The following is a 24,059-nucleotide window of genomic DNA, read 5'->3' as shown; positions in this document are numbered from 1 at the left end:
GCTCTGTCACCTAAGATGAAGTACAGTGGCTCAATCACTGTGGCCTCAAATTCCTAGGCTCAAGTGGTCCTCCCATCTCAGCCTCCTGAGTAGCTGGATTATAGGCATACACCACCATACCCAGCTCTTCTTTTCATGTTTATGACTTCTTCACCCAAGCTGCATCCAACAGGGTTCTTCTGGCATTAATATTATCATTGCCTTTCTCTTTTTAGTTTAGTTTTTATTTTCATTAAAGTTGTACATGCACATAATTTAAAGAGCCATATCATTCTATTACACTTATGAAAAATTACTTGTTAATTCACTCTCTACCTTCCCCCAGTTTCTCATATCCCAGAAGCATTTACTTTCAACTCTGTATGCTATTTCTTTTGGTATTTATAGCTGTATCTCAATAATGGTATTAGTTGTAATTTCTTGATATTTTTCAGTTGTAGGTATTATCTGTTCTCACTATGGAAGATGAATGTTTAGCCTTCTTTCACTGCTCCTCATACCGTCATGTATACAGCTTCCTGTCCTCTCATCTTCCCAGTGTGCCACATAATACTTTGCGTTAGGTTAATATTTGTTGTTTATTATGACTTATGAAAATGTGAAATTACAGCTGAGTTATGTCATGTGCTGTTTACTTTTCATTTTTGTACAGTTTGTATTTTCTCTGAAACTTAAAAATTATCTTTTGATTGCTTATTTTTCTATACACCTATTATAATTCAGCAGCAAACTTTACCCTGGTTGTCTAAATCTCTGTTTATGTTCCAGCACATCAGTTTCCTCTTCTCTAGGCCATACCTTCTGGGGCCTCCTGACTTCCTCCTCCCTGGCCTGTTGCTGTTCCCCACAGAGTACACAGTTGTCAGCTTGATCTGCCTTCTTTCTCATGCTGACAGCTTTCTTTTTTTTCCTCTTAAATCAGATCTTCTTGTTGGTGGATTCCATGTTAGAGCACCTCTTCCAGGAGCTCCTGAGAAAGGGTGAATGATAAGTAAATTTTGAGACATTTCCTGAAAATGTTTTACTCTGCTCTCATTCTTAAGGAATCTATTCGCAGGATTTGAGATTCTAGGTTGTAAATCATTTCCCTGCAGAATTTTGAAGGTGTTAATCCACTGTCTTCTAGCTTCCAGGGTTGCCATTGAGAAGTTCGAAGCCTGTAGGATTCTTAGTCTGTGTATGTGTTATGTTTGTTCTTTTTAGAAGTTTCTAATGTATTCTCTTTGTCCCCAGTCCTATGAAATTTTACAATGAACTGCTTCATTGGTGCTGGATACTAAATAGATCTTTCCCATCTGAAATCTAAGTTCAGATGCTGGGGAATTTTCTTGACTTTATCTTTCATTATAGTTATATTTTTTTAATTTCACAGAACATTTTTTGTAATTTTTCCATTTTTAATAGCACCAGTTATTTCACAAGTACAGTGTCTTCTCCTGTCTTTCTAAGGCTTATCAGGATAGAATTTTTTTATCTTCATCTGTTTTCTCCAAGTCATATTTTTTCCCATTTGTTTCTATCTGTCTTTCATATTAGAATTTTAGGTTCACTTTTTTTTTCCTTTTCTTCCCCCTCCAGCTCTTTACAGTGTTAGTCCACTGTACCCTGGTCCCCGTGGTTTCTTTTGAGAAGTTCTGCAGACATTCACATTGCTGCTCCCTGTGTGCAATACATTAATTTATTCTGGCTACTTCTAAGATTTTCTTTTTAATTTTTGGTTTTCAGCAGTTTAACTGTGATCATTGGGATTCATCCTGCTTACTGAGCTTCTTGAATTTGTAAATGTATGTCTTTCATCAAATTTGAGAAGCTTTTGATCATTATTTCTTCAATTTCTTTTTTGTTTTTGCCCCATTCTCTTGGTTATATGTGAGACTAATTACCTGTTTATTTGACCTTGAGATATTCCCCACAAGTCCATGGGCTGTTTTTTTAAAAACCCTTTTTCTCTCTCTTTTATCTGTCTTCAAGTTCACTGACTTCTCTTTATCATCTCCATTCATGCTTATTAAGCACACTCTATGCTTTATTTATTAGTTCTCAAATTTCCATTTGGTTCTATGTTTATTAACGTTTTGTTTCTCTGCTGAGTTTTCTTATCTTTTTATTCATTACTTAACATTCCTTGACTTCATTAAGCGTAAGCATAATAGCAGCTTTAAAGTTCTTGTCTGAATTATAACATTGTAGGTTTGACATTGACATCTGTTGTCTGTTCCCTTGAGAATGAGAATAACTGAATTTTTCCCTAGACCTAGTGAATATTATGTTCTAGAGATTTAGAATTCTGTTATATTGCTCTGAAGATGTTGATGGGTTTTATTTGGAAGCAGTTAACTAGGTTATGCTAAAAGTGCAAACTCTGTCAATGTCTCTGGTAGATAGTAGTTCCCATTTCAGACTACCACAATCAGGCCCGAGCAAGTGTGAGTCAGAAGTCAGCCAGAAACTTGGGCAGAGTTTATACCCAGAGTTTGGGGTTCCCATCTCTATTTCTCTGCTTTCTGGGGATCCCCTCTCACTCTCTGGCAGTCTTAGTTGCCCTAGGTACCTTCCCCTGATGTGTGTCAGAAAGACAACAGCTTTTATCAGTTACAGCTGATCAACACCTCGCCACCATAATTGTGCCTCCCCTCTGGCTGAAACCACAAATTTCTATTCTTCTCCAAGATCTGTCTGCTTTTGTTAACTCACCAGTGCCCTCAGGTAGGTTTTTCTGTTCATTCATTTTGGTTTTTATAGTTTGTCCAGAATTTGTCATTTGCTAGAGGGTTGGTGTGTTGGGACCTTGCCCCTCCTTACCAGAAGCAGAGGCTGTGTGTTTCGTATCAGCCTCATGTCTGATATCTTAGGCCATCAGATCGGGGGCACTGTGGAGCCAACCAGAAGCTCTGAGTATGTGAGCAAGGCTTGTTGACTGTGCACTTCACTTTCCATATGGGAGCACTGTGCATCTGGCTGGACCATTTTCATTGGGGATCCTCCTATATCAGCATTTTGAGGCCCTGTTCCTCTTACTCTCCCCTGCCTATAGGTGGAAACTTGACTGTATTTAGAGCTAATTGTGGGGAGGGGTGAGAAAGAGTAAGGGCTCCCACTATCTCTGTCTCTCTTCCCCTTTTCAGCATGGCACGTTCACTTTTAACTGTGGTTAGTATCTTCTAGAGTAGAGAGGATCAAGATCTTTTATTTTACCCTCTTCAAGGCTGGGGTAGGTGATCTAGAGGCTAAGTAAATACTTCAGCAAATATTCCACCAGTTTCCCTGTTTTTAGACTCTGCATCCCTGCTTTCAGGGGTACCTAGTGCCACCAATGTTTGATCGCGTCAAGTGTTCTGCACTATTAAATTAGGTTGTGTCTTGCCTGGGATTCTGCCTTCTTCAAATCAAATACAACTTTCCAGATTCCAGAATTTTATCACTTCTGTTCTTTTGGTGGATTTATTTGGGGAAGGGATTATACCTTTTTAAAAAATCCTTTACTGTCATATTACTAGAGGTTTGGAGAGATCAAAGAATTAAATGTGTTTGTTAATTCGTAATCTTTAACTGGATTATTTGATTTTTTTTCATTTAAGTCTTTAGCCCTTCTGTAATTTTGGTAAATGGCATATAATCAAAGTCTGATTTTCATTTATTTCCAAATATATTGAATTTTCTAATTTTCTGTTTATTAAAATAGTCTATTTCCCTCACTCATAAAATTCTATGAAATATAGGCAGATATTATATATATTGGATATATGTCTAGCCTATTCTTTTGATCAGTAGTTTTATTCCTTTGCACATTTAATATTCCAGATGAACTTCAAAATTACTTACTTATTTATTTATTTATATTTAGAGACAGGGTATTGCTCTGTCTCCCAAGCTAGAGGGCAGTGGCATGATCATAGCTCACTGCAACCTTGAACTCATGGGCCCAAGCAATCCTCCCACCACGATAGGCACATTGGCCACCATGCCTGTCTAATTTTTCTTTCTTTTTTGTAGAGGTGAGGTCCCACTATGTTGTCCAGGCTGTTCTTGAACTCCTGGCCTCAAGTGATCCTCCCGCCTTGGCCTCCCAAATTGCTGGGGTTACAAGAGTGAGCCACCATACCTGGCCTATTTTTCTGTCTCTGTCTGCTCCAGCCCCTAACTCCAGAAAAATGTGTGTGTATGTATAGATGTATGTATACATACGTACACATTTACATGTTTATATATATACATATATTCGTGTGTTGGGATTTTTTTTTAGCTTTTTTTTCTTTTTCTTTTTTTTTTTTTTAGACTGACATCTTTGCAAAATCAAAGAACATGCTTTTCACTACACTTAACCTAGGTCCTCCATATACACTATTGTCTCAGTAAATACTTGTAAAGTGTCTGCATTGTGCTAGAACCTCTATAGGTATTACAGTCATAATGGTGAACAAAGCATGGCCCCTTAGTGTTATGTTACCAATCCTTCATATTTCTTACTGAATTAAATCCTAAGTATTTTATATGCTTGTAACTGCTGTGAATGGTTTTTTGTGTTGGTTTTTTTTTTTCCTGGTGTTTTGTGTGTGTGTGTGTGTTGTGTTTTTTTTTTGGGGGGGGGTTCTTTTTTTAAATTAACTCTTCATGTTTTCCAGTTGATTATTGCTGGGAGACCAGAAAGTTGTTCATTTCCCTTCAGGCCTTTCTAAAGTCAACATTTCTTGTGCCAAAAACATGTCACTCCGCTCCCTTCCAGTCTGCTCCCGGCCAGTCACATAGAGGTTTTTTCCAGAGTGCCACCTGCTGCTTGTTGATACTTGATAGTATTTGATAGTGACTCAGAATTACAGTTTGAACCATATCAGCTCCTAGGGAACTTGTTAAAAATACAGTTGTCACAGAGGGTTAATTGCTGTGCTGAAGTTCAGTGTGGAAAATTTTATGATGTCTGATTTCTTCATTCAGACTTATTAGCCCTCAAGGTTTTCTTTGTTCTTGAGCCTCTTTGCCTCTCCAGCTGTCAGTTTGGTTTTGTTCCCATTTAATTTCATGCCAGACTCTCATACAGGAATGAGGGCATGGCCAGAGGATCTGGCTCAGAAGTGAGGGAGGAGCTCAAATAATTCAATTTTTTTTTAAGTTTTGTGTTCTTTGAGAGCAATCCCTCAAAACTAAACAAGTGATAGAGAATTATTCCATTCATCTTGTTCTAAAAGTTCTAAAAGTGTTGTTACATTATAATACACAAAAACTTAACCTAATTTTATGGGAACATTTTCCCTAGGTGATGGCTGAGCTGTATCATCAACTGTGTATTGATTTCCCCTCCCCCTTAAGGCTGTGCTAATTCCCAGCCTCACTCTGATCCATGTGGTATCTAACTCTCATCTGATGACTAGGGGTGTCTTTTCAAAGAGCATGGAATCTGTTCCTGCAGCATTAATCATTCATATGTGTGATGGTGGTGGAGGGTGGAGGGGGGTAAATGGCTGTTCTTTAATTGAATCTCAACCCTGTTTTTGACTCCAAATATTGTGCTTCCTCTATTGCATCACATATATGGCTAAACTTCTGTAACTGTTACAGATCCTGAGCACTGATTTATCAAAAACGTTTTGATACCTAGTTATAGTTTCTGTTTCCACCTTCTGTTAGAGTTACAAGCTTCCAAAGTTTACTAGTGTCCCTTATGTTTTCTCCATTTCTCTTCTTAAGTGTTTAGGGAAACGTTTCTGTCCTACTGCATTGAAATGTAAGGTACAGTGGGTTTAACTCAGTTAACCAGCTAGATGACTGAGCAAGATATTTTACTTGTATGAATTTTTGTTTTGTTCTGTTTTTAGGTTTCCTAAGTGTAAAATGAGGATGATAATAGAAACTACCTCATAGGACTATTGTGAGAATTAAACGTAATGATGTGTACCAAGCATGTACCACAGGGTTTGGCACAGAACTGACACTTAAGAATTTGCTGCTAATATTATTATTGTGGTTGTTAAGAATAATGGTGATAATTAAGTCTATAGAATTCAGACATCTAATCCTTAGCCTTTGTCTATGACACAAAATCTTTTTAGTCTGCCTTCATGACAATCCTATCACCACCACCCATTTCATTTGCTGCTGTAGTTCTCATTTATTATTCTTGAGTGTATTATAATTTTAAATAAAGAAGAAACAAAAAATTGTACCCTTAATTTTAGGTATGGTTGTATTGTGGCTTTGTAAAAGGGAGACAGCATTTTCAGGCTTGTTTCTTTGCTTTATACGTGTGCCTTATAAGTCTGAGTTGGTCAGGTTTCTTCATGTGCATTTCCTTGAGTGGTTTCTTTACATGGCTTTTTCATTTCTTCAAGGAAGTCAAGATCATATTGCCAGATTTAGTTTTCCAAAGCCATCCTCACACAGAATTTTCTACCCCTAGGGTATCTATCCTTATTTTCTTCCTGCTTATTTATGTAAGTTTTAGAGATCTGATTTCCCAAATTCTGGGCTACTGATAGTATTTTGCCAGGATTCATGGTCTTGGCTGTTGTCGGTTTGGGATTATTTGGTTCTTTTCTCACAAGTTTCCTATTACTTCTGCTTCACTAACCAGTTCATGTTTGGGGGTCAAAATTGGGCCCAGAGTAACATCCCCCTTGTTAATTCGTATGTTGTCAGGGGTAAATAAGAAAAGAGTAAGACGCCCAGCAGCTGTCCAGATTGCTGCTATATCTTCTGTGTTAATCCCATGATCTCCAACATAAAGGTCTCTTCTGTTTTCCCTCTAGATGGGCATGAGTAATATGTTCCCTTAACAGTTTCATTTCTTATTCTTTTTCCTTTTACCCTTACCTCTACCATTCACTCCACCCCTGTTTCTTGATTTTCCACACAGGTGTATGCCTTCTCAATGATATTCAGCTTTACTTTCCTACTTTATTTTCCTCTAACTGTTCATCAGTTCCTTCACCCCACACACACACCTCAAAAACCTTTCCTGTGATTTATGCTTGGCAGTGTACTGCCCAGAAGACCTTGGTTTCACCTATAAACTTGGAGGTTTTGCTGTGTACCTCCAAAGCTTTGAGGAACTTGGTAGGCTAGAAGTGACATAAAAGGACTGCCTCACAGTGTAATCTTCTTACATTTCTGGTTTACCCTAAAGTAGCTGGAAACTGATGAGAACTCTGAGTCCTTTTTATGAGCACTACTCAAGTAGATGGGAAAGGCTTTTGTTTGTTTTTCCTGGTCTTATGATTAGATTTAGTACGAATATAAACTGGGAAATACTTGAGAGAATAAGTTGCTTGGGCTATGGGGATCAGTATTTTATGATTTAATTCTTCTAGTCCTTCTTAGTTTACAAAAGCTGGTTTTTTTGCTTTGTTTTGGTTTTTTTGTTTTGTTTTGAGAGGGGGGCATTTTGCAATACAGTTTTAAGTGTCTGCCCTGCTGCATATGTAGGGGGCAGGATTCCTTCTAGACTGCTGTCATTTGGTCCAAATTTAGAAGTGAGGGATTTAAGGCCATCAGTCAACAGCTTCCTGCATTTTGTGCTGTTCTCCATTGAAGTCATGATTAACGCCTGGGCTTTCGTTCATTTGGGTCCCCTCAGATACACCTATGAGCGAATTGATGGGCGAGTACGGGGAAACCTGCGCCAGGCAGCCATCGACCGGTTCTGTAAGCCAGATTCAGACCGCTTTGTCTTTCTTCTGTGCACCAGAGCGGGAGGCCTGGGGATCAATCTCACAGCTGCTGATACCTGCATCATATTTGATTCTGACTGGAACCCACAAAATGACTTGCAGGTAACCACTAGGATGATTGCTCTTTGCCTTAGCTGCCCTAGATCCCAGAACATCATGATAGGGCCTGGCTTGGCTACAGAGCATCTGTGATGCTCTGTGCTATGGTGTCAGCTGGATGACAGGCTTAGGGCCTTGGTCAGGGGGTGAAACTGAATGAAAAGTAAATGTCGACCCTTCCGACTAATTAGAGAGTGTGGTTCTTTCCATTAAATCAAATGATGTTTCACAGTGGTAGCCTCCAGATATAGACTAGAACTACTAATTATTATTATCAGAAGTAAAGATACTAATCTTGACTAATGCTCTAATTCTTGATATGTAGATGATTCGGGCATTTTCACTCAGTTTGTTGGTTAAGATGGTCATGTGTCATGTACAGTAAACGAGTTAACCCAGAGGGGTGGGAAAGTTCCATGGCGTGGCAGGGGCAGCAGGGGCAGCCTCACTAGTTCCTTTGCTCTCCACACAGTGCAACACGTTACAGTTTATATGTGTCCAGTTAAGTGGCTTTATGGATTCTATTTTCTGGTTTTAGCCAAACTAAATAACCGGTGGCTTTAAAAGATTACTGCAAAGATTGGAGTTGATATATTTTTTAAAAGCTAACATAAACAAGCAAGAAAATGGCAGGGTCCAGTTTGGAGTTCTTCATCAACCCTGTTTCAAAGTAAAAACAATGGTATTCTAACTATATGGGACGCGAAGTCAGCCAAAAAGATTCTAACTTGTCAATAAGACTATATGGAATATAGATTTACAGCCATTGTCATTAATGAAGAACTTCATCTTAAGTGTATATTGCATATATCTTGAGATATTTACTAACACTAGGATTATGGGTATGTGGTGAAGAAGGTGGGTGGGTGGCTCAAAACCTTTTTCATAATACAGGTGATTGATCAAAAGAAGTTTGGAGGCTGCTGTTTGACAGGATTCAAGAGGTACTCTAGGGGATACTGCAAGAGAAGGGATGCAGGGAAGAGGGCACTAAGCCAATGGGTATCTGGGCTTCTTCTCTACCCAGCCACTCCTACAGAGTTGCTGCTTTGTCTATTCCTTCCTTTTTTTTTTTGAGACAGTGTCTCGCTCCATTCCCCCAGGGTGGAATGCAGTGTGGCGATCTCAGCTCACTGCAACCTCTGCCTCCCACGTTCAAACGATTCTCTTGCCTCTTGCCTCAGCCTCCCGTGTAGCTGGGATTACAAGGGCCTGCCACCACGCCTGGCTAATTTTTGTATTTTTAGTAGAGATGGGGTTTTGCCATGTTGGGCATGCCAGTCGTGAACTCCTGACCTCAGGTGATCTGCCCGCCTCGACCTCCCAAAGTGGTGGGATTAGAGGTGTCAGCCACTGCACCCGGCCCTTTGTCTTTTTCATGTAATGAGTTTCCACATAAACTTGTGTTTGAAGAAAGCAGCCTACTAGTTGAAAACTAGTGCTTTAAATTAAGTTAGTGATGGTTAAAACTGAAAATAATGGCCAGGCACGGTGGCTCATGTCTGTAATCCCAGCACTCTGGGAGGCCGAGGCAGGCAGATCACAAGGTCAGGAGATTGAGACCATCCTGACTAACACGGTGAAACCCCATTTCTACTAAAAATACAAAAAAAAATTAGCCGGGCGTGGTGGTGGGTGCCTGTAATCCCAGCTACTCGGGAGGCTAAGGCAGGAGAATGGCGTGAACCCGCGAGGCGGAGCTTGCAGTGAGCCGAGATCGCGCCACTGCACTCCAGCCTGGGCGACAGAGCGAGACTCCGTCTCAAAAAAAAAAAAAAAACAAAAACAAAATATTTCATGGTATACATCATAAAGTAAACTATGTTCAACATGCAACCTCAAAGAAAACCAGTGATCTCAAAGAAAACCAGTGATTATAACTAGCTTACCATCTTTCTACTGGTGAAAAGATGGCTGAATATGAGTTGCTAGATATAACGAATAACCCACTTTTAAAGGAGTAACACACTCAACACTAAAATAATAATAAGCAAAAACTAATATTTGATCAGCTCACTATCAAGAACCTATTTACGACAATGATACAGATTAAGAGGTGGAAAATGATTGCCTTTTGGCCTGCTGCCTGTTTTTAAAAGAGTTTTATTGGAATATAATCACACCATTTGTAAGTATATAATCTGTGGCTGCTTTCATGTTACAGTGGCAGATTTGAGTAGTTGCAACAGAGACCTCATAGCCAACAAAACCTAAAATATTTACTATCAGGCCCTTTTCAGATTTTTGCCAACCCCAAAACATGATTTCTTAAGTCCTTGACAGTTACAAAGTTCTCGGCTTCTTTGTGATGCTCACCTGACTGTGAGGCATGGCAGCTGGAAGAATAATGGCACAGGAAACCAAAGTTGAATGGCCAGTTTGAGGACACCTCGGCTGGACATGCCTGAAGGGATATCCAGGAGGATCAGTGGAAGCATGGGGCTGGCAACAGCTCATGGCCAGAGGCAAACATTTTGGAATGACCATGCTTCACCTAGGTGAACTCTAAACATTACCAATTGAATAGGTGCAATGCCATGGGAAAAGCAAGAACGTGAATATTCAAACCTAGTGGAGAAGGCAAAGTCATCTGAGGTGACTGATTTATATGTGTAGCAACCAGAGAAGTTGGGTGGGACTGTCCAGAATAAGGGTCTTGGATGAAGGGAGAAGCTTTGGAGTAGTTGTTCTCAATGTCCACTGCTGGGGAGCTGGCAAGAGATGAATTAAGGAGTAGCAGTGAAGTCCAAACTGAAATTGGATAGTGTGAACTTTATTAGTGTGTTGAGTCAGTTTCTGAACTTTCTCTAATGCTCAGCCTGAATGAAGAAACAAAGAAGACCAGCACTGCGGAAGATCCAAGGTGGAAGATGCAGGGTGGGAGTTCGTAAGGAGAATGCAGCAAAAGGTTACTGTGTGAGAGAGAACATTTGTACAACTCGGAAGGAATCATCTTTTTTTTTTTTTTTTTTTTTTTTAAAGTCTAGCCAGTCTAGGTAGAGATGAAAGAATTGAGAAATGTAGAGCAGTTTTAGGACAGGGGACTAGAAGAGTGGCTGTTAATGAGTGGGACTGGTGGGCTATAAAAAAGATGTGATAGAGAGAGGAAGGTCCAAATTCTGTGTCTCCCACAGAGATGGAGTAAGGTTCTTGCTTGCTTGGTGTGATGAGGAAGAGAGCAAGAGGGCTTTTCCAAAAGCAAGAGGGCTGGAGACTGTCCACGGAACGATGCACACTTCCCACACAAACACACACATTCCCATGCCCCTTGGCATTTGCCCTTGCATCCACATGCTATAAATATAGAATATTTACTCCAGAGAGAGTGTGGAGGCTGGGACGCTGAGATCATCGTGTTCCTCTTCCCAAATCCTCCTCTCCTCCTCTTGCTTTCCAGAAAATGAAGGCACAGGTTCATTAGGATCCAGGATAGAAACTGGGTACTACTTAGAAATAACAAAAGAGATTAAAGTTAGCACTGAGAGATCTTAACAATATTACTGTTTTCTCTGGACTATTAAAGGAAAACCAATTTTTACGTCCCCTTAATGGGGAGATCTTATCTAGAGTCAGGTAAGTGCCACACCCTCTCTCAAACCTTGAATATGTCTGTATTCGCATCAATGTGTGTACAGAATGGAAGGTTATCAGTTCGCCTTTTCTCACCATCATTTAGAAGACAGGGGCTCTAATTTAGTCCTGGCACATCAGCAGCAGCAGGTGTTGTCTAGGTTTCCCATAACACCTAAGGTTAAGAAGTGGCACAGGACGGTAACAGTAGCCTGAGAAGGAAAGACAAAGGAAAAACTGGGTTTTTATCTTCTTTCTTCTTAGGAGTAGGCCACTGTTGCTGCTACCCCTGAAGGCAAAGGCAGACCTCTTGGGAATAACATGGTATCATGCTCCCCTCAGAGACCACAAACCTTCGTCTTCCATTATTCCATGATACTTCTGCTTCTTATTCTGTGGGGGACTTTTTGCACCTGGAGGCAAGAGATCCTTAGAGTTGAAGAGGGTTCAAGATAACAGTGGTGGGCTGCACAGTTCTGTGTCCTTCCTGCTGCTAAGGTCCCTGAAGGCAGAATTCAGAAAGTGTGGGAGCGGATGTCCTGGCCAAGAGCACAGCCACAAGATAATGCAGCTGCTGCATGTCTGCAGCATTTTGGAAGTAAGTTGGGAGTCCAAAGTGAGGAGACAGGCCCTTTCCACAATCGCCAGAAGCAGGACTCAGGAAACTCCCACACTGCTCCGAGGGGAAGAGGTATTGGACCCCTATGCCTCTTCCTCTGCTGCCACCACGTTGCTTGCACCCCCTATTTCTTATCTTATTAATTTTATTTTTTCAGAAGACAGGATCTCGCTATGTTATCCAGGCAAAGTCAGTTCACTGCAACCTCCACCCACCTCAGCCTCCTGAATAGCTGGAGTTACAGTCACGAGCCCCATGCCTGGCTCATTTTTGTAATTTTTGTAGAGAAGAGGTTTCAACATGTTACCTAGGCTGGTCTTGAACTCCTGAGCTCAAGTGATCCACCCACCTCAGCCTCTCAAAGTGCTGAGATTACAGGCATGAGCCACCACGCCCCACCTGCATCCCCTATTTCTTGACAGTGTGTGTGTCTGGAGTTTGGAGGATTGCACCTGTTGAGTTTTCTTTGCTATGAGAAAGTAATAATTTGTAAATGTATACACAAATACTATACTATGTAGTCATTTATTCAGTGACTATCTCTTGGTCACTGGGACATGCCAGGTGTTACTTAAAGTATTGGAGAGACACTGGTGAGCTAGACTGACAGTTTTATTTCAGTAGATTAGGCAGACAATAAATGAGGAAAAATAAGATAATTACAGATAAGCAATATTTACTGCAAAGAAAATAAAATAAGGGGATAAGAATGATGGAAGTTGGGGCTGGACGTGGTGGCTCATGCCTGTAATCCCAGCACTTTGGGAGGCCGAGGCGGGCAGATCACCTGAGGTCAGGAGTTCAAGACCAGCCTGGCCAATATCGTGAAATGCCATCTCTACTAAAAATACAAAAATTAGCCAGGCATTGGGATGGGCACCTGTAATCCCAGCTACTCAGTAGGCTGAGGCAGGAGAATCGCTTGAACCTGGGAGGTGGAGGTTGCAGTGAGCCAAGATCATGCCATTGTACTCTAGCCTGGGCAACAAGAGCAAAACTCCATCTCCAAAAAAAAAAAAAAAAAAAGAATGATAGGAGTTGGTTGCCCTGGTTTAGAAAGAGTAGTCTAGGAAGACTTCTTTAAGAAGATGACATTTGAGCAGAAATAATGAAAAGGATCTAAAATTATGAGGTAAGAAGGAAGAATATTCCAGACAAAACAAAGAGTATGACCATGTAGAGTGGGATGTGAATAGGTGGCACCTCTGAAGCACAGGATGGGACAGGCACTTATTACACAGCACCAGTCTTAAATAGAATGAGTCAAGTTCCTTTTGAGTACACTGCTGCCTCTCCTTGTCAATGTCCTCTTTTTTTTTTTTTTTTTTAACTCCCTTCTGCTGCCCAAAAGCACCCCTTTCCCATTCTGTGAATTCATCTGTCCTTCCTGTTCTCAGCTAGTTCTTGACTGACTTATCTGACAGATTTAACCCCAGAGAGGGTCTTGCTATGTTGACAGCCCAGGCTGGTCTCAAACCCCTGGCCTCAAGCAGTCCTGCCTCAGACTCCCGAGGTGCTGGGAAGATGGGCAAGAGCCACAACACCCAGCATTTTTTTTTTTTCGTTGTCAGAACATCATTATTCATTTCTCTTTGTCCTTTGTCCACCCCAAATGTATTAAAAAATAAAGAAGAAATTGTGAGCCCACAAATCATTAGAGCACTATAATTTTCTCCAGGGATTAGGGCTGGGGGACTGTAGCACCACTGCCCCCTAGTTGTGTTTTACTCCAAAGGTTTTTATATTTATACCTTTGCTGATGCATTTCCCTTGGACTTCTTCTGAGTTCCTGGCCCTAGTTCTGAATGTTTCTTTCTCTATCTCATGTTTTTTTGGTTGAGTTCTCTTAGGAAAATAAAGAATGGTTTGAGATTTGACTGTGAAATGATGAGTCTCTTAAATGTGATGGGACTCATCCTGTTGTCCTTCAGGTAAGTCATCTTGTGGGAGAACATGTTTATTTCTGTGTAATTTAGCTGCTTGTGGCCTCAGCTCTCCCAAACAGGGGTTTATTTTTCTCAGTTAACAAGTCCAGAGGTAGGCAGTTGAGGACTAGTGAGGCGACATCATAGTGTCATCGGAGTCCCAGGTTCCTCCTGTCTTTCTGCTCCACTGGCCTCAATATGTGTGGTTTACAGCTTCTTGGTTCCATCCCAGAAAGGAAAAGTAAGGAAAGCAGGCATGTTGGTTTTTACAGGAAAGCAGAACTTTGGCACATATCTTCAGGAGGTTCTGTTACACCTCATTGTCTAGGACTGTGTTACCTGGCCATCCCTGGGAGGCTGGGAGTGGTTTCGGTTGAGCACGTTGCTGCCCTGTACAAGAGTCAGGGTTCTGGCAGTGAGCAAGAAAGAGATGGATGCTACGAAGGCCATTAGCAGTGCCTGCAGGGCTCCTCCATCAGATCTTTTGCTCAGAACTTTTCAGCTCCCTCTTGTAATTTACCCTCAACACCATATGAGCTAGAAAAAGAAATCAGGGTCAGTACTTAAGGGCTGTATAAAATTACTATCTTGAAGGTCTCATAAACCATATTGTTTACCATGATCACTTCCTTAATTTGCAGAATCATTCATCAAACCTTCTCCCAGTAGCAGAGATTTGCTACTGCTACAGATACAGAAAGAAGGTCCAGCAACGAATTATAATAGCCAAAGACTACACAACTCAATTGTTCAGCAATAGATACTAATTGAATAAACTGTAATATATTCAGCTTTGAAAAAAGAATGAAGAATATCACTATATCCTGCTATGGAATTGTACCCTGGATATATTGTTAAGTGGGGAAAAAAATAAGGTGGAAAAAGTTTGTACTGTATGCTAGCATTTATCTTAAAAGGCTGTGTGTCTTTGTATCTGTCTGTCCCTTCCCTACCAAGGGTAAAACTAAAACAAACTTTGTGTTTTTGTTTTTGTTTTTTTGGGATGGAGTCTTGCTCTGTTACCCAGGCTGGAGTGCAATGACGCAACCTCGGCTCACTGCAACCTCCACCTTCTGAGTTCAAGCAATTCTCCTGCCTCAGCCTCCCAAGTAGTTGGAATTACAGGCACGCGCCACCACGCCCAGCTAATTTTGTATTTTTAGTAGAGACAGGGTTTCACCATGTTGGCCAGGCTGGTCTCGAACTCCTGACCTTGTGATCCACCCACCTCAGCCTCCCAAAGTGCTGGGATTACAGGCGTGACCCATCACACCTGGCCTACAAACTTTGTTTTTAAATGGTTACCTTTAGAGAACAGGATGGAAGTGACGGGGAAAGAAGCTAGTTTTTCCAAATATGCCGTTTTGTGTATTTGACTTTGGAACCATTTTAAGCATTTTACCTCATTATTAAAACAAAATTGATTTGTTAACCTTTTTTAAAAGTTGCAAAAATTATGTAGAATTCCAATGTACACTTCACCCAGCTTCCCTTAATGTTGACATTTTATATAACCGTAGTATAATGATTGAAACCAAGAAAGCAACATTGATATGATACTCTTTAACTAATCTACAGACCTTATTCATATTCATTCCTTCAGTTTCCTAGAAATATTTTTTTTCTGGCCCAGTATCCACGTTCCATTTAGAAGTTGTGACTCCCTAACCTTCTCCAGTGTGTGACAATTCCTTTGTCTTTCCTTATCTTTCATGACCTTGACACTTTTGAAGGGTACTGACCAGTTGTTTTGTGGACTGTTCTCAGTTTGTATTTGCCTGATGTTTTCTTATGGTGAGATTTGAGGTTATGCATTTTAGGCAAGAGTATCATAGAAATCATATTATGTCCTCCTCAGTGCATTATATCAGGGGATGTGTGATATGAATACATCTTATTACTCGTGATGTAACTTTGATTACTTGGTTAACGTGCCATCTGCCAAGTTTCTCCACCATAAAATAACTGTATTTATCTCTAAAAATTAGTATCTTCTGAGTGGATATTTTGAGACTCTGTCCTGTTTTTCATCCTACTTCTGTCCATTAATTTTAGCTTCCATCAATGGTTCTTGCTTCCAGTAAATTATTACCATGGTGTTTAGCTAATGGTAATTTTCTATTCTTATCATTCCTTCTACATTTATTAATAAGAATTCTATTATAACGAAGTTGTCCTTGTCTCCCATTTATTTATATCAGTATTGACTTGTGGATTTTCTTTTATTTTATAATCCATTACTGTATTTATTTTGTTTTCAAGTTGTCCAGATTTGGCCGTTGGTAGCTCCTTTACATTGGCTTCTGTGTTTTTTTTGACGTGCTCCCATCATTTTTTGAGTGCTTCCTTACTTTCTGGCAACATGAGATGTTCAAGTCCATGTTACATTTTTCATACCCCCACGTTGGAATTGACCATTCTCCAACGATCCTTGCTTTCTTTTACTTGAGAAGAGCATTTAGAAACCAAACTCTGGCTACTAGGTATGCCCACTGCTACTGGATTGTTATTGCTTCTAGACCCTCTGTGCACATGGAGCTAGGAAACAGATGTATGCATACTTACACAAGCACTCATACCACACAGCTATATTTATTGTGTATATATTCATCCATAGTGAATTTTCTGATTACAGGATTACAGCATCACAGGATTCATTATAGTCTCCTCCTCTTCCTTATTTGTAACTTCTTTCTCTGGCAGGATGAAGCCTGGACCTTGTTATCATAACACAGTATATTTACTCATTTATTTCATGCTAGTATACACATCAAGTAGTTTTAGAATTGCTAACCCATATTTTGTGAAAAATACATTTACCAGAATATAATGTTGGTCTATAGCGGGTTTTTTGGTCTTTAGTATTACAGTATATATAATCAGAATACTATTTGCCAAAGTTGCTTAGTTTAGTTAGTTTCTTCACCACCTGCTTCAGTGTGGTTAAATTAATAGGGGGAAACATCAATTCCTAAAACTCAAAAGCAAAATGAAACAGTTGAATCTAGCTGTGTATCAAGTGAATAGCTTATAACTCACAGAAAAGGATTATTTCAAGGGTCTATATTTAATATGTTTACACATTTTTATTTCTATATAATTTCATTTTGCAACTCCAGTGTACCCTTTACCCAGATTCACCAGCTGTGTTTACATTTTGCCTCATTGACTCTATCATTTTTACCCTTTCTCACTCTCTCCTTTGTGTCTCTGTCCCTTTCTTTCTCTGAGTACATGAATAGACACATACGTCACTTTTTGTCTGAGGTATTTGAGAGTAAGTTGCAGGCATTGTACCCCTTTGTCCTCTAAATACTTTCGGTGTGTATTTCACTAAGTACAAGGACTTTCTCTTGTATATTCACAGTTCATTTCTCAGAATCAAGGAATAAAAATGCTGTTCTCCAATCCACAGTTCATATTCAAGTCTTATCATTTGTTTCAACATATTTTATAGCTGTCATTTCCCCAGTCCAGGATCCAGTCCAGGATCACCCATTACCTTTAGCTGTCATGTCCCTTTAGTCTTCGTTAATCTGAATCAGTTCCTCAGTTTTTCTTTTTATTTTATGACCTTCAAGTTTTTGAAGAGTACTGGCCAGTTTTTTTTGTAGGTTGTCCCTCAGTTTGGATTTGTCTGTATTTCCTCAGGGTTGGATCTAGGTTTAATACTACTACAGAACTGACACAGCCATCTCAATATATCACATCAGAAATAACATGGTGTCCATTTGTCTGATGATGGTAACTTTGATCACTTAGTACAGTGATGTCTGTCAGATTTCTCCACGTATAAAGTTTCTGGTTTTCCCTTTGAAAATAATAAGTAATTTTGGAGAAATAAATTGGAACTATACCTGTTCCTCATCAAAGTATCACCCATTGGTTTTAGCATCCATTGATTATTTTTGGCTGAATCAGTCATCACTATGATGGTTACAAAGTGGTGATTTTCTAACTGTCGCTCTGCACTGGTTAGTTAGCATTCTACTGTAAGGAAGAGTGTTCCCTTTTTCTCCCATTTATTTATTTTCTGTCAATATGAATACATGGATTCTTTTTTTATTTAGTGAGTTATAATCTGTTACTATCTTTATTTTGATGTTCTGTTCGTATAGTTCTAGACTTAGCCAGTGGGAGTCTCTTCGAGCTTTAAGTGTTATTCTCATGTCTCCCTCATTCTTTGAGTACTTTCTTACATCTGACACAGTAATATGTTTCAGGCTTAGTCTGTACTTTCTCTACCACAGCCCTAGCTACAGTTAGCCATTTCTCTAGCACACTGTGGCTCTGTTGTATACAGAATGGTTTTTAGCAATCAAGATTCAGGAGTTGGGCGTGTTCATTGCTACTGCAGTGATGTTTCTTCTAGGCCCTTTCAGTGGACATAGCTGGAATACACACAGAAAGAGAGACTATAAATATGCATATGTGTAAATATATGCATTCATTTGTATATGTGTGTATAGACACAAGTGCATACATAAACATGCATATCCATATCTATTTCTGTACCTTTATGTATATGTATGTGTGTATATAAATACACATGTACACCTAACCATGAGTTAATACTGATACCTCCAATTCATTCTAGCACTACAGAGTTTATTTTAGTTTTCCTCCTTTCCATATTTATAACTTCCTTCTCCAACAGTGAAAGCCCTTACTCCTGCTACCCCTGGCATCTGTACTCATTTGCTGAATCCTAGATTAAACAGAAAGTAGTTTCAGGATTGCTAACCTTGCAACTACAGAAAATAAACCTACTTTCAAGTGTGTATTTAAACACTATACACACTTAGCAGGATATAACCCTAAGTGGCTGGGGAGATAAAAATCTTGCAATTTTTTGGTAATTATGTTTCGAGTGAGTTGTAATGGTAGTGGTTTTCTGAAAATGTTATATTATGGGACAAATCAAATGAGTACTGATATTGGTGTGGTTGAAAATTGAGTTTTTCAACATGATTAAAGAAATACAGATGTGAGGTTGATGAAACTAAAATCCTTCAATCATAATTTGAACTAAAATATCAGTATGACCTCATGATGTATTTTGTCTTGTATATGCCTATGTTTATATACACTCTACACACACAAACACTTCCTATATTTGCCCACTGAGTAGGCACTGGAAACCATGATCATCCCTAGTAGCAGGCACCACCTCTAGGGCATCCAGATCGTTGTCTGTAAGTTTTGTACCCATGCCTATGGCTAGACTGTTTCTTAGCCACTTGCCCTGCAGCCTGGTGAGAGAGAGAAAAAATTAGCTGTTCCCGTGCTATGAAGACCTTTGCTCTGGTCTTCCTGGTGGCCCTGCTGTGCACAGAGAGCCCAGGGTCTGTTCTGCTGCCCATGCTTGGTGGCCTCACACATAAGCTCGTGCCCACCAGCTATGTGCTCCTTCCTCAGTGGGGTCTGGGTCTCCCCGGAAGTGACCAGCATTGTTGAGTCTAAGAAAGTGACAGTGGAGAACAAGTTCTGCCTTCCCTCCTGCCCCAAGAACAGCTTGGTAAACCAGGATGTATTGGTTCATTTTCACACTGCTGATAAAGACATACCAGGGACTGGGAAGAAAAAGAAGTTTAATTGGACTTACAGTTCCACATGGATGGGGAGGACTCAGAATCATGGCGGGAGACAAAAGGCTCTGCTTACATGGAAGTGGCAAGAGAAAATGAGGAAGAAGCAAAAGCAGAAAACCCTGATGAGCCCATCAGATCTCATGAGACTCATTAACTATCGTGAGAATTGCATGGAAAAGACCAGCCCCCATGATTCAGTTACCTCCTCCCTGAGTCCCTCCCACAATGTGGGAATTCTGGGAGATTCAATTCAAGTTGATATTTGGATGGGGACACAGCCAAACCATATCACTGTGCCCCTGGCCCCTCCAAATCTCATGTCTTCACATTTCATGCCTTCCCAACAGTCTTCCAAAGTCTTAACTCATTCATCATTAACCCAAAAGTCCACAGTCCAAAGTCTCATCTGAGACAAGGCAAGTCCCTTCCGCCTATGAGCCTGTAAAATCAAAAGCAAGCTAATTACTTTCTAGATATGATTTGGATACAGGTATTGGGTAAATACAGCCATTCCAAATGGGAGAAATTGGCCAAAACAAAGGGGGCCCATGCAAGTCCGAAATCCACTGGAGCAGTGAAATTTTAAGGCTCCAAAATGATCTCCTTTGATGTCAGGTCTCTCATTCAGGTCATGCTGATGCAAGAGGTGGGTTCTTGTGGTCTTGGCAGCTCCACACCTTTGCCTTCGCAGGGTACAGCCTCCCTCCCAGCAGCTTTCATGGGCTGGCGTTGAGTGTGGCTTTTCCAGGCACACAGTGCAAACTGTCAGTGGATCTGGAGGATGGTGCCCCTCTTCTCACAGCTCCACTAGCCATTGACCAAGTAGGGACTCTGTGTGGGGGCTCCGACCCCACATTTCCCTTCTTCACTGCTCTAGCAGAGGTTCTCCATGAGGGCCCTGCCCCTGCAGCAAACTTTTGCCTGGACATCCAGGCGTTTGCATACATCTAAAATTTAGGTGGAGGTTCCCAAACCTCAATTCTTGACTTCTGTGCACCCTCAGGCTCAACACCACATGGAAGCTGCCAAGGTTTGGTGCTTTCACCCTCTGAAGCCACAGCCTGAGCTGTACGTTGGCCCCTTTCAGCCACAGCTGGAACAGCTGGGACAGGGCAACAAGTCCCTAGGCTGCACACAGCACAGGGACCCTAGGCCCAGCCCACAAAACCACTTTTTCCTCCTGGGCCTCTGAGCCTGTGATGGGAGGGGCTGCCATGAAGGTCTCTGATGTGGCCTAAAGACATTTTCCCCATGCTGTTGGGGATTAACATTAGGCTCCTTGTTACTTATGCAAATTTCTGTAGCCAGCTTGAATTTCTCCCCAGAAAATTGATTTTTCTTTTCTATCGCATAGTCAAGCTGCAAATTTTCCAAATTTTTATTCTTTCCTTCCCTTATAAAACTGAATGTTTTTAACAGAACCTACGTCACCCCTTGAATGCTTTGCTGCTTAGAAATTTCTCCCACCAGATACCCTAAATCATCTTTCTCAAGTTCAAAGTTCTGCAAATCTTGAGGGCAGGGGCAAAATGCCACTGGTCTCATTGCTTAAATGTAAAAGTCACGTTTGCTCCATTTCCCAACAAGTTCCTCATCTCCTGAGACCACTTCAGCCTGGACCTTATTGTCCATATCTCTGTCAGCATTTTGGGCAAAGCTATTCAACAAGTCTATAGGAGGTTCCAAGCTTTCCCACATTTTATCTTCTTCTGAACCTTCCAAACTGTTCCAACCTCTGCCTATTACCCAGTTCCAAAGTCGCTTCCACATTTTCAGGTATCTTTTCAGCAACGCCCTGCTTTACTGGTACCAATTTACTGTATTAGTTTGTTTTCATGCTGCTAATAAAGGCATATCCAAAACTGGGAACAAAAAAAGGTTTAATTGGACTTACAGTTCCGTATGGCTGGGGAGGCCTCAGAATCCTGGCAAGAGGCAAAAGGCTGTTCTTACATGGCGCCAAGAGAAAAATGAGGAAGAAGCAAAAGTAGAAATCCCTGATAAACACATCAGATCTCATTAACTATCACTAGAATAGCACTGGAAAGACTGGCCCCTGTGATTCAGTTACCTCCCTGCTGGCTCCCTCCCACAACACATGGGAATTCTGGGAGTTAAATTCAAGTTGAGATTTGGATGGTGACACAGCCAAATCGTATCACAGAAGTATGCAAATTTGGGGCACCAAGATGAACTTCAAGCTTTCTTATTGCAAGGAGGACCTCTTTAACACAGTGGGCCGAGTGGCAGGAGGTGCCTGGGACCCACCCTCCTTTAGCCTTGCTTTAATGGCCATTTCCTGTACCCCCGCCCCAGTGGCCTCTCTTCTGTCCCAGTACTTAACTGGGCTTCTTAGTCTTTGGGCCACTTTAGTACTGAGTTATAGGAATTCTTGCGTCATTTTCAGCCATGAGGTTAGGGGAAGAATGTCGGCAGGGCCTGGGTGGAGGCTTCCATATCCAGGGATTCTGGCACTGGGTGAGTCCCTTATGGGCAAACATAGAATTCCTGCTTAGACTTACCCCTTTCTCTGGGCCCAGTAACTTCAAATCCAACTCAAACAGCCTGGCCTCAGACACAGGGGACCCCTTGCTTGCAATTCTGGACTCTAGGATCAAGATCATGGGGCAGGAGCAGAAGTCCAAGGCTCCAGACTTGCTCTGCCACTAACTCACAGAGGAGCAAGGGCCACATTTCTTACTGCTCTGGGCAAAGATAAGAAGGACCCGCGGTGTCCAGTGATAACTGCAGGGCTCACTCACATGGCATGGCCACCTCTTCCTCTCAGTGTCAGTAATCACCCCTCTGCTTGCTTACTCAGGGAGAAAAAACATTCCTGCTAAAAGAGACTAGAACGCCTGGAAACAAAATGGCTGAAGCCAGGTCTGGACAGGAAATGTATAAGAGGAGTGTGGAATATGTTGAAAGCAAGGGAACTATCGAAAGACTACCAGTCTTTGATATAACATACAAACATAAATGTACACATATCCATACCTATTTCTATATCTGTGTGTGTATGTGTATGTATGTGTGTGTATATATACATATACACCTAACCGTGAGTTCATACTGATATCTTCAGTCCATTCAAATACCGCAGAGTTGATTCTCATCCTTCCTTTTTTCCACATTTGCTAGGTCATGTTGAAGGAACTCAGGAGCCGACTTAGAGAGGCTCCCATGAGCCAAATGTGAACAGCAATAAGAATAATAACTGCAGTGCAGTAAAACATGGCAGATATATTTAAATGCATGCCTTCATTGTATCCCATAAAGAAGTAATAAAAAAATTTTCATTGGTCACTTTTTGGGATGTTATTTTGAAAACTGATTAAATAAAGAGAAAGAATCAAATATTTAGCTTGTCCCTCCTATATGAACTGTACATTAGGGTAGCCCCTGATGAATTAACAGATCTAGGTAATGATCATCAATTCAAAAGAAAGACGACCAGATACCATCTGCCTCTTGGTGGACATTCAGATGCTCAAATCTTAAGCTGATCAAGTTCCAAGGTAGAACTCCTAGTTTAGAGAAAATACAGGGAATAAAGGTATCTGTTCAGTGACACAGCAGAAATGCAGTTGTTTTTAAGTGTGGCAATGATAATAATATATATTTTACAAGAGTTTGTATCTTTAGAAATGTGTATTGAAATATGTAAGGATGAAACAGTATGATGCTTAGGATTTACTTCCTAACAATCTGGGAGGGTGGAGTGTGGTAAAAATAAACAAGATTGTCCGTAAGAGATTATTATACTTTCCTATATTTTGATCTATGTTTGAAAATTTCAGTAGCAAAATTTTAAAAATAAATTTTCAGTGCTACCAGCTCTGAAGCGTATCTTCCAAGAGAACAGGACAGCATCCTGGGAATGTGTGCCACTCACAAGGTGCCTTGCACAGACCACAGCGGGGTGGGAGCACAGGATGGGACACCATGTCCTTCTCATTGCTTTATCCCTGGCACACAGTAGTCAGTACACAATGGGAGAAGAAATGAGTGGCCACGGAGGTGGCAGCCAACCTTTGGGTATAAATTCTGTTCTGAAATCAGTCCCGTTACTTGTAACCGAGAGCTGGCTACTCACACCACGTGACATTTAAGCACTCCCCTATTCCCAGGGTTGCTGCTGTTTATATATATGGTGACGTGATGCGTATGACCCTTCTTCCCAGGCTCAGGCCCGATGTCACCGCATAGGCCAGAGCAAAGCTGTGAAGGTGTATCGCCTCATCACTCGAAATTCCTACGAGCGCGAGATGTTTGACAAGGCCAGCCTAAAGCTGGGGCTGGACAAGGCTGTTCTTCAGGACATCAACCGAAAGGGCGGCACCAATGGGGTGAGTGTGATGGGCCTGCTCTGGAGTCTTAAGGAGCATTGGTCGCACAGCCCAGGCAGGCTTCTTTTCTTACAGCTGTTTAAGGTTCACTTTCGCTGCATTGAGCCAGCCCTCACATCATTATTGGGTAATTCCCTGCAACAGGGCATCATTCAGTGTCAGGTGTCTGTGTTTTCTGGGTGGTTAAAAGAAATCCGTAGAAGCAGTTATGAGGTAGGATTGCCCAGCTTGGTGTAACATTTCAG

At 41.0% G+C, this 24,059-nt stretch overlaps 1 protein-coding gene across 5 annotated transcripts in view; it reads left to right on the top strand.

Moving 5' to 3' along the window:
- The window catches only part of CHD6 (chromodomain helicase DNA binding protein 6), a 223,908-nt gene that overhangs the window by 138,108 nt on the left and 61,741 nt on the right, over nt 1-24,059 (top strand). For all 5 annotated transcript variants that reach the window (XR_008517177.2, XM_054542308.1, XM_024238849.2 and 2 more), the window contains 2 exons: nt 7,568-7,763; nt 23,650-23,814. Coding sequence is in view for 4 of the 5 variants with exons in the window: in XM_054542308.1 (XP_054398283.1) it covers nt 7,568-7,763; nt 23,650-23,814 (361 nt within the window). In the remaining variant the exon portion in view is untranslated. The remainder of the gene's footprint in view (nt 1-7,567; nt 7,764-23,649; nt 23,815-24,059) is intronic.

This window comes from Pongo abelii, chromosome 21 (genome assembly GCF_028885655.2).
Source record: "Pongo abelii isolate AG06213 chromosome 21, NHGRI_mPonAbe1-v2.0_pri, whole genome shotgun sequence".
NCBI lineage: Eukaryota > Metazoa > Chordata > Mammalia > Primates > Hominidae > Pongo > Pongo abelii.
Note: the sequence above shows the minus strand (reverse complement) of the source record. Positions and strands in the feature narration are given on the sequence as shown.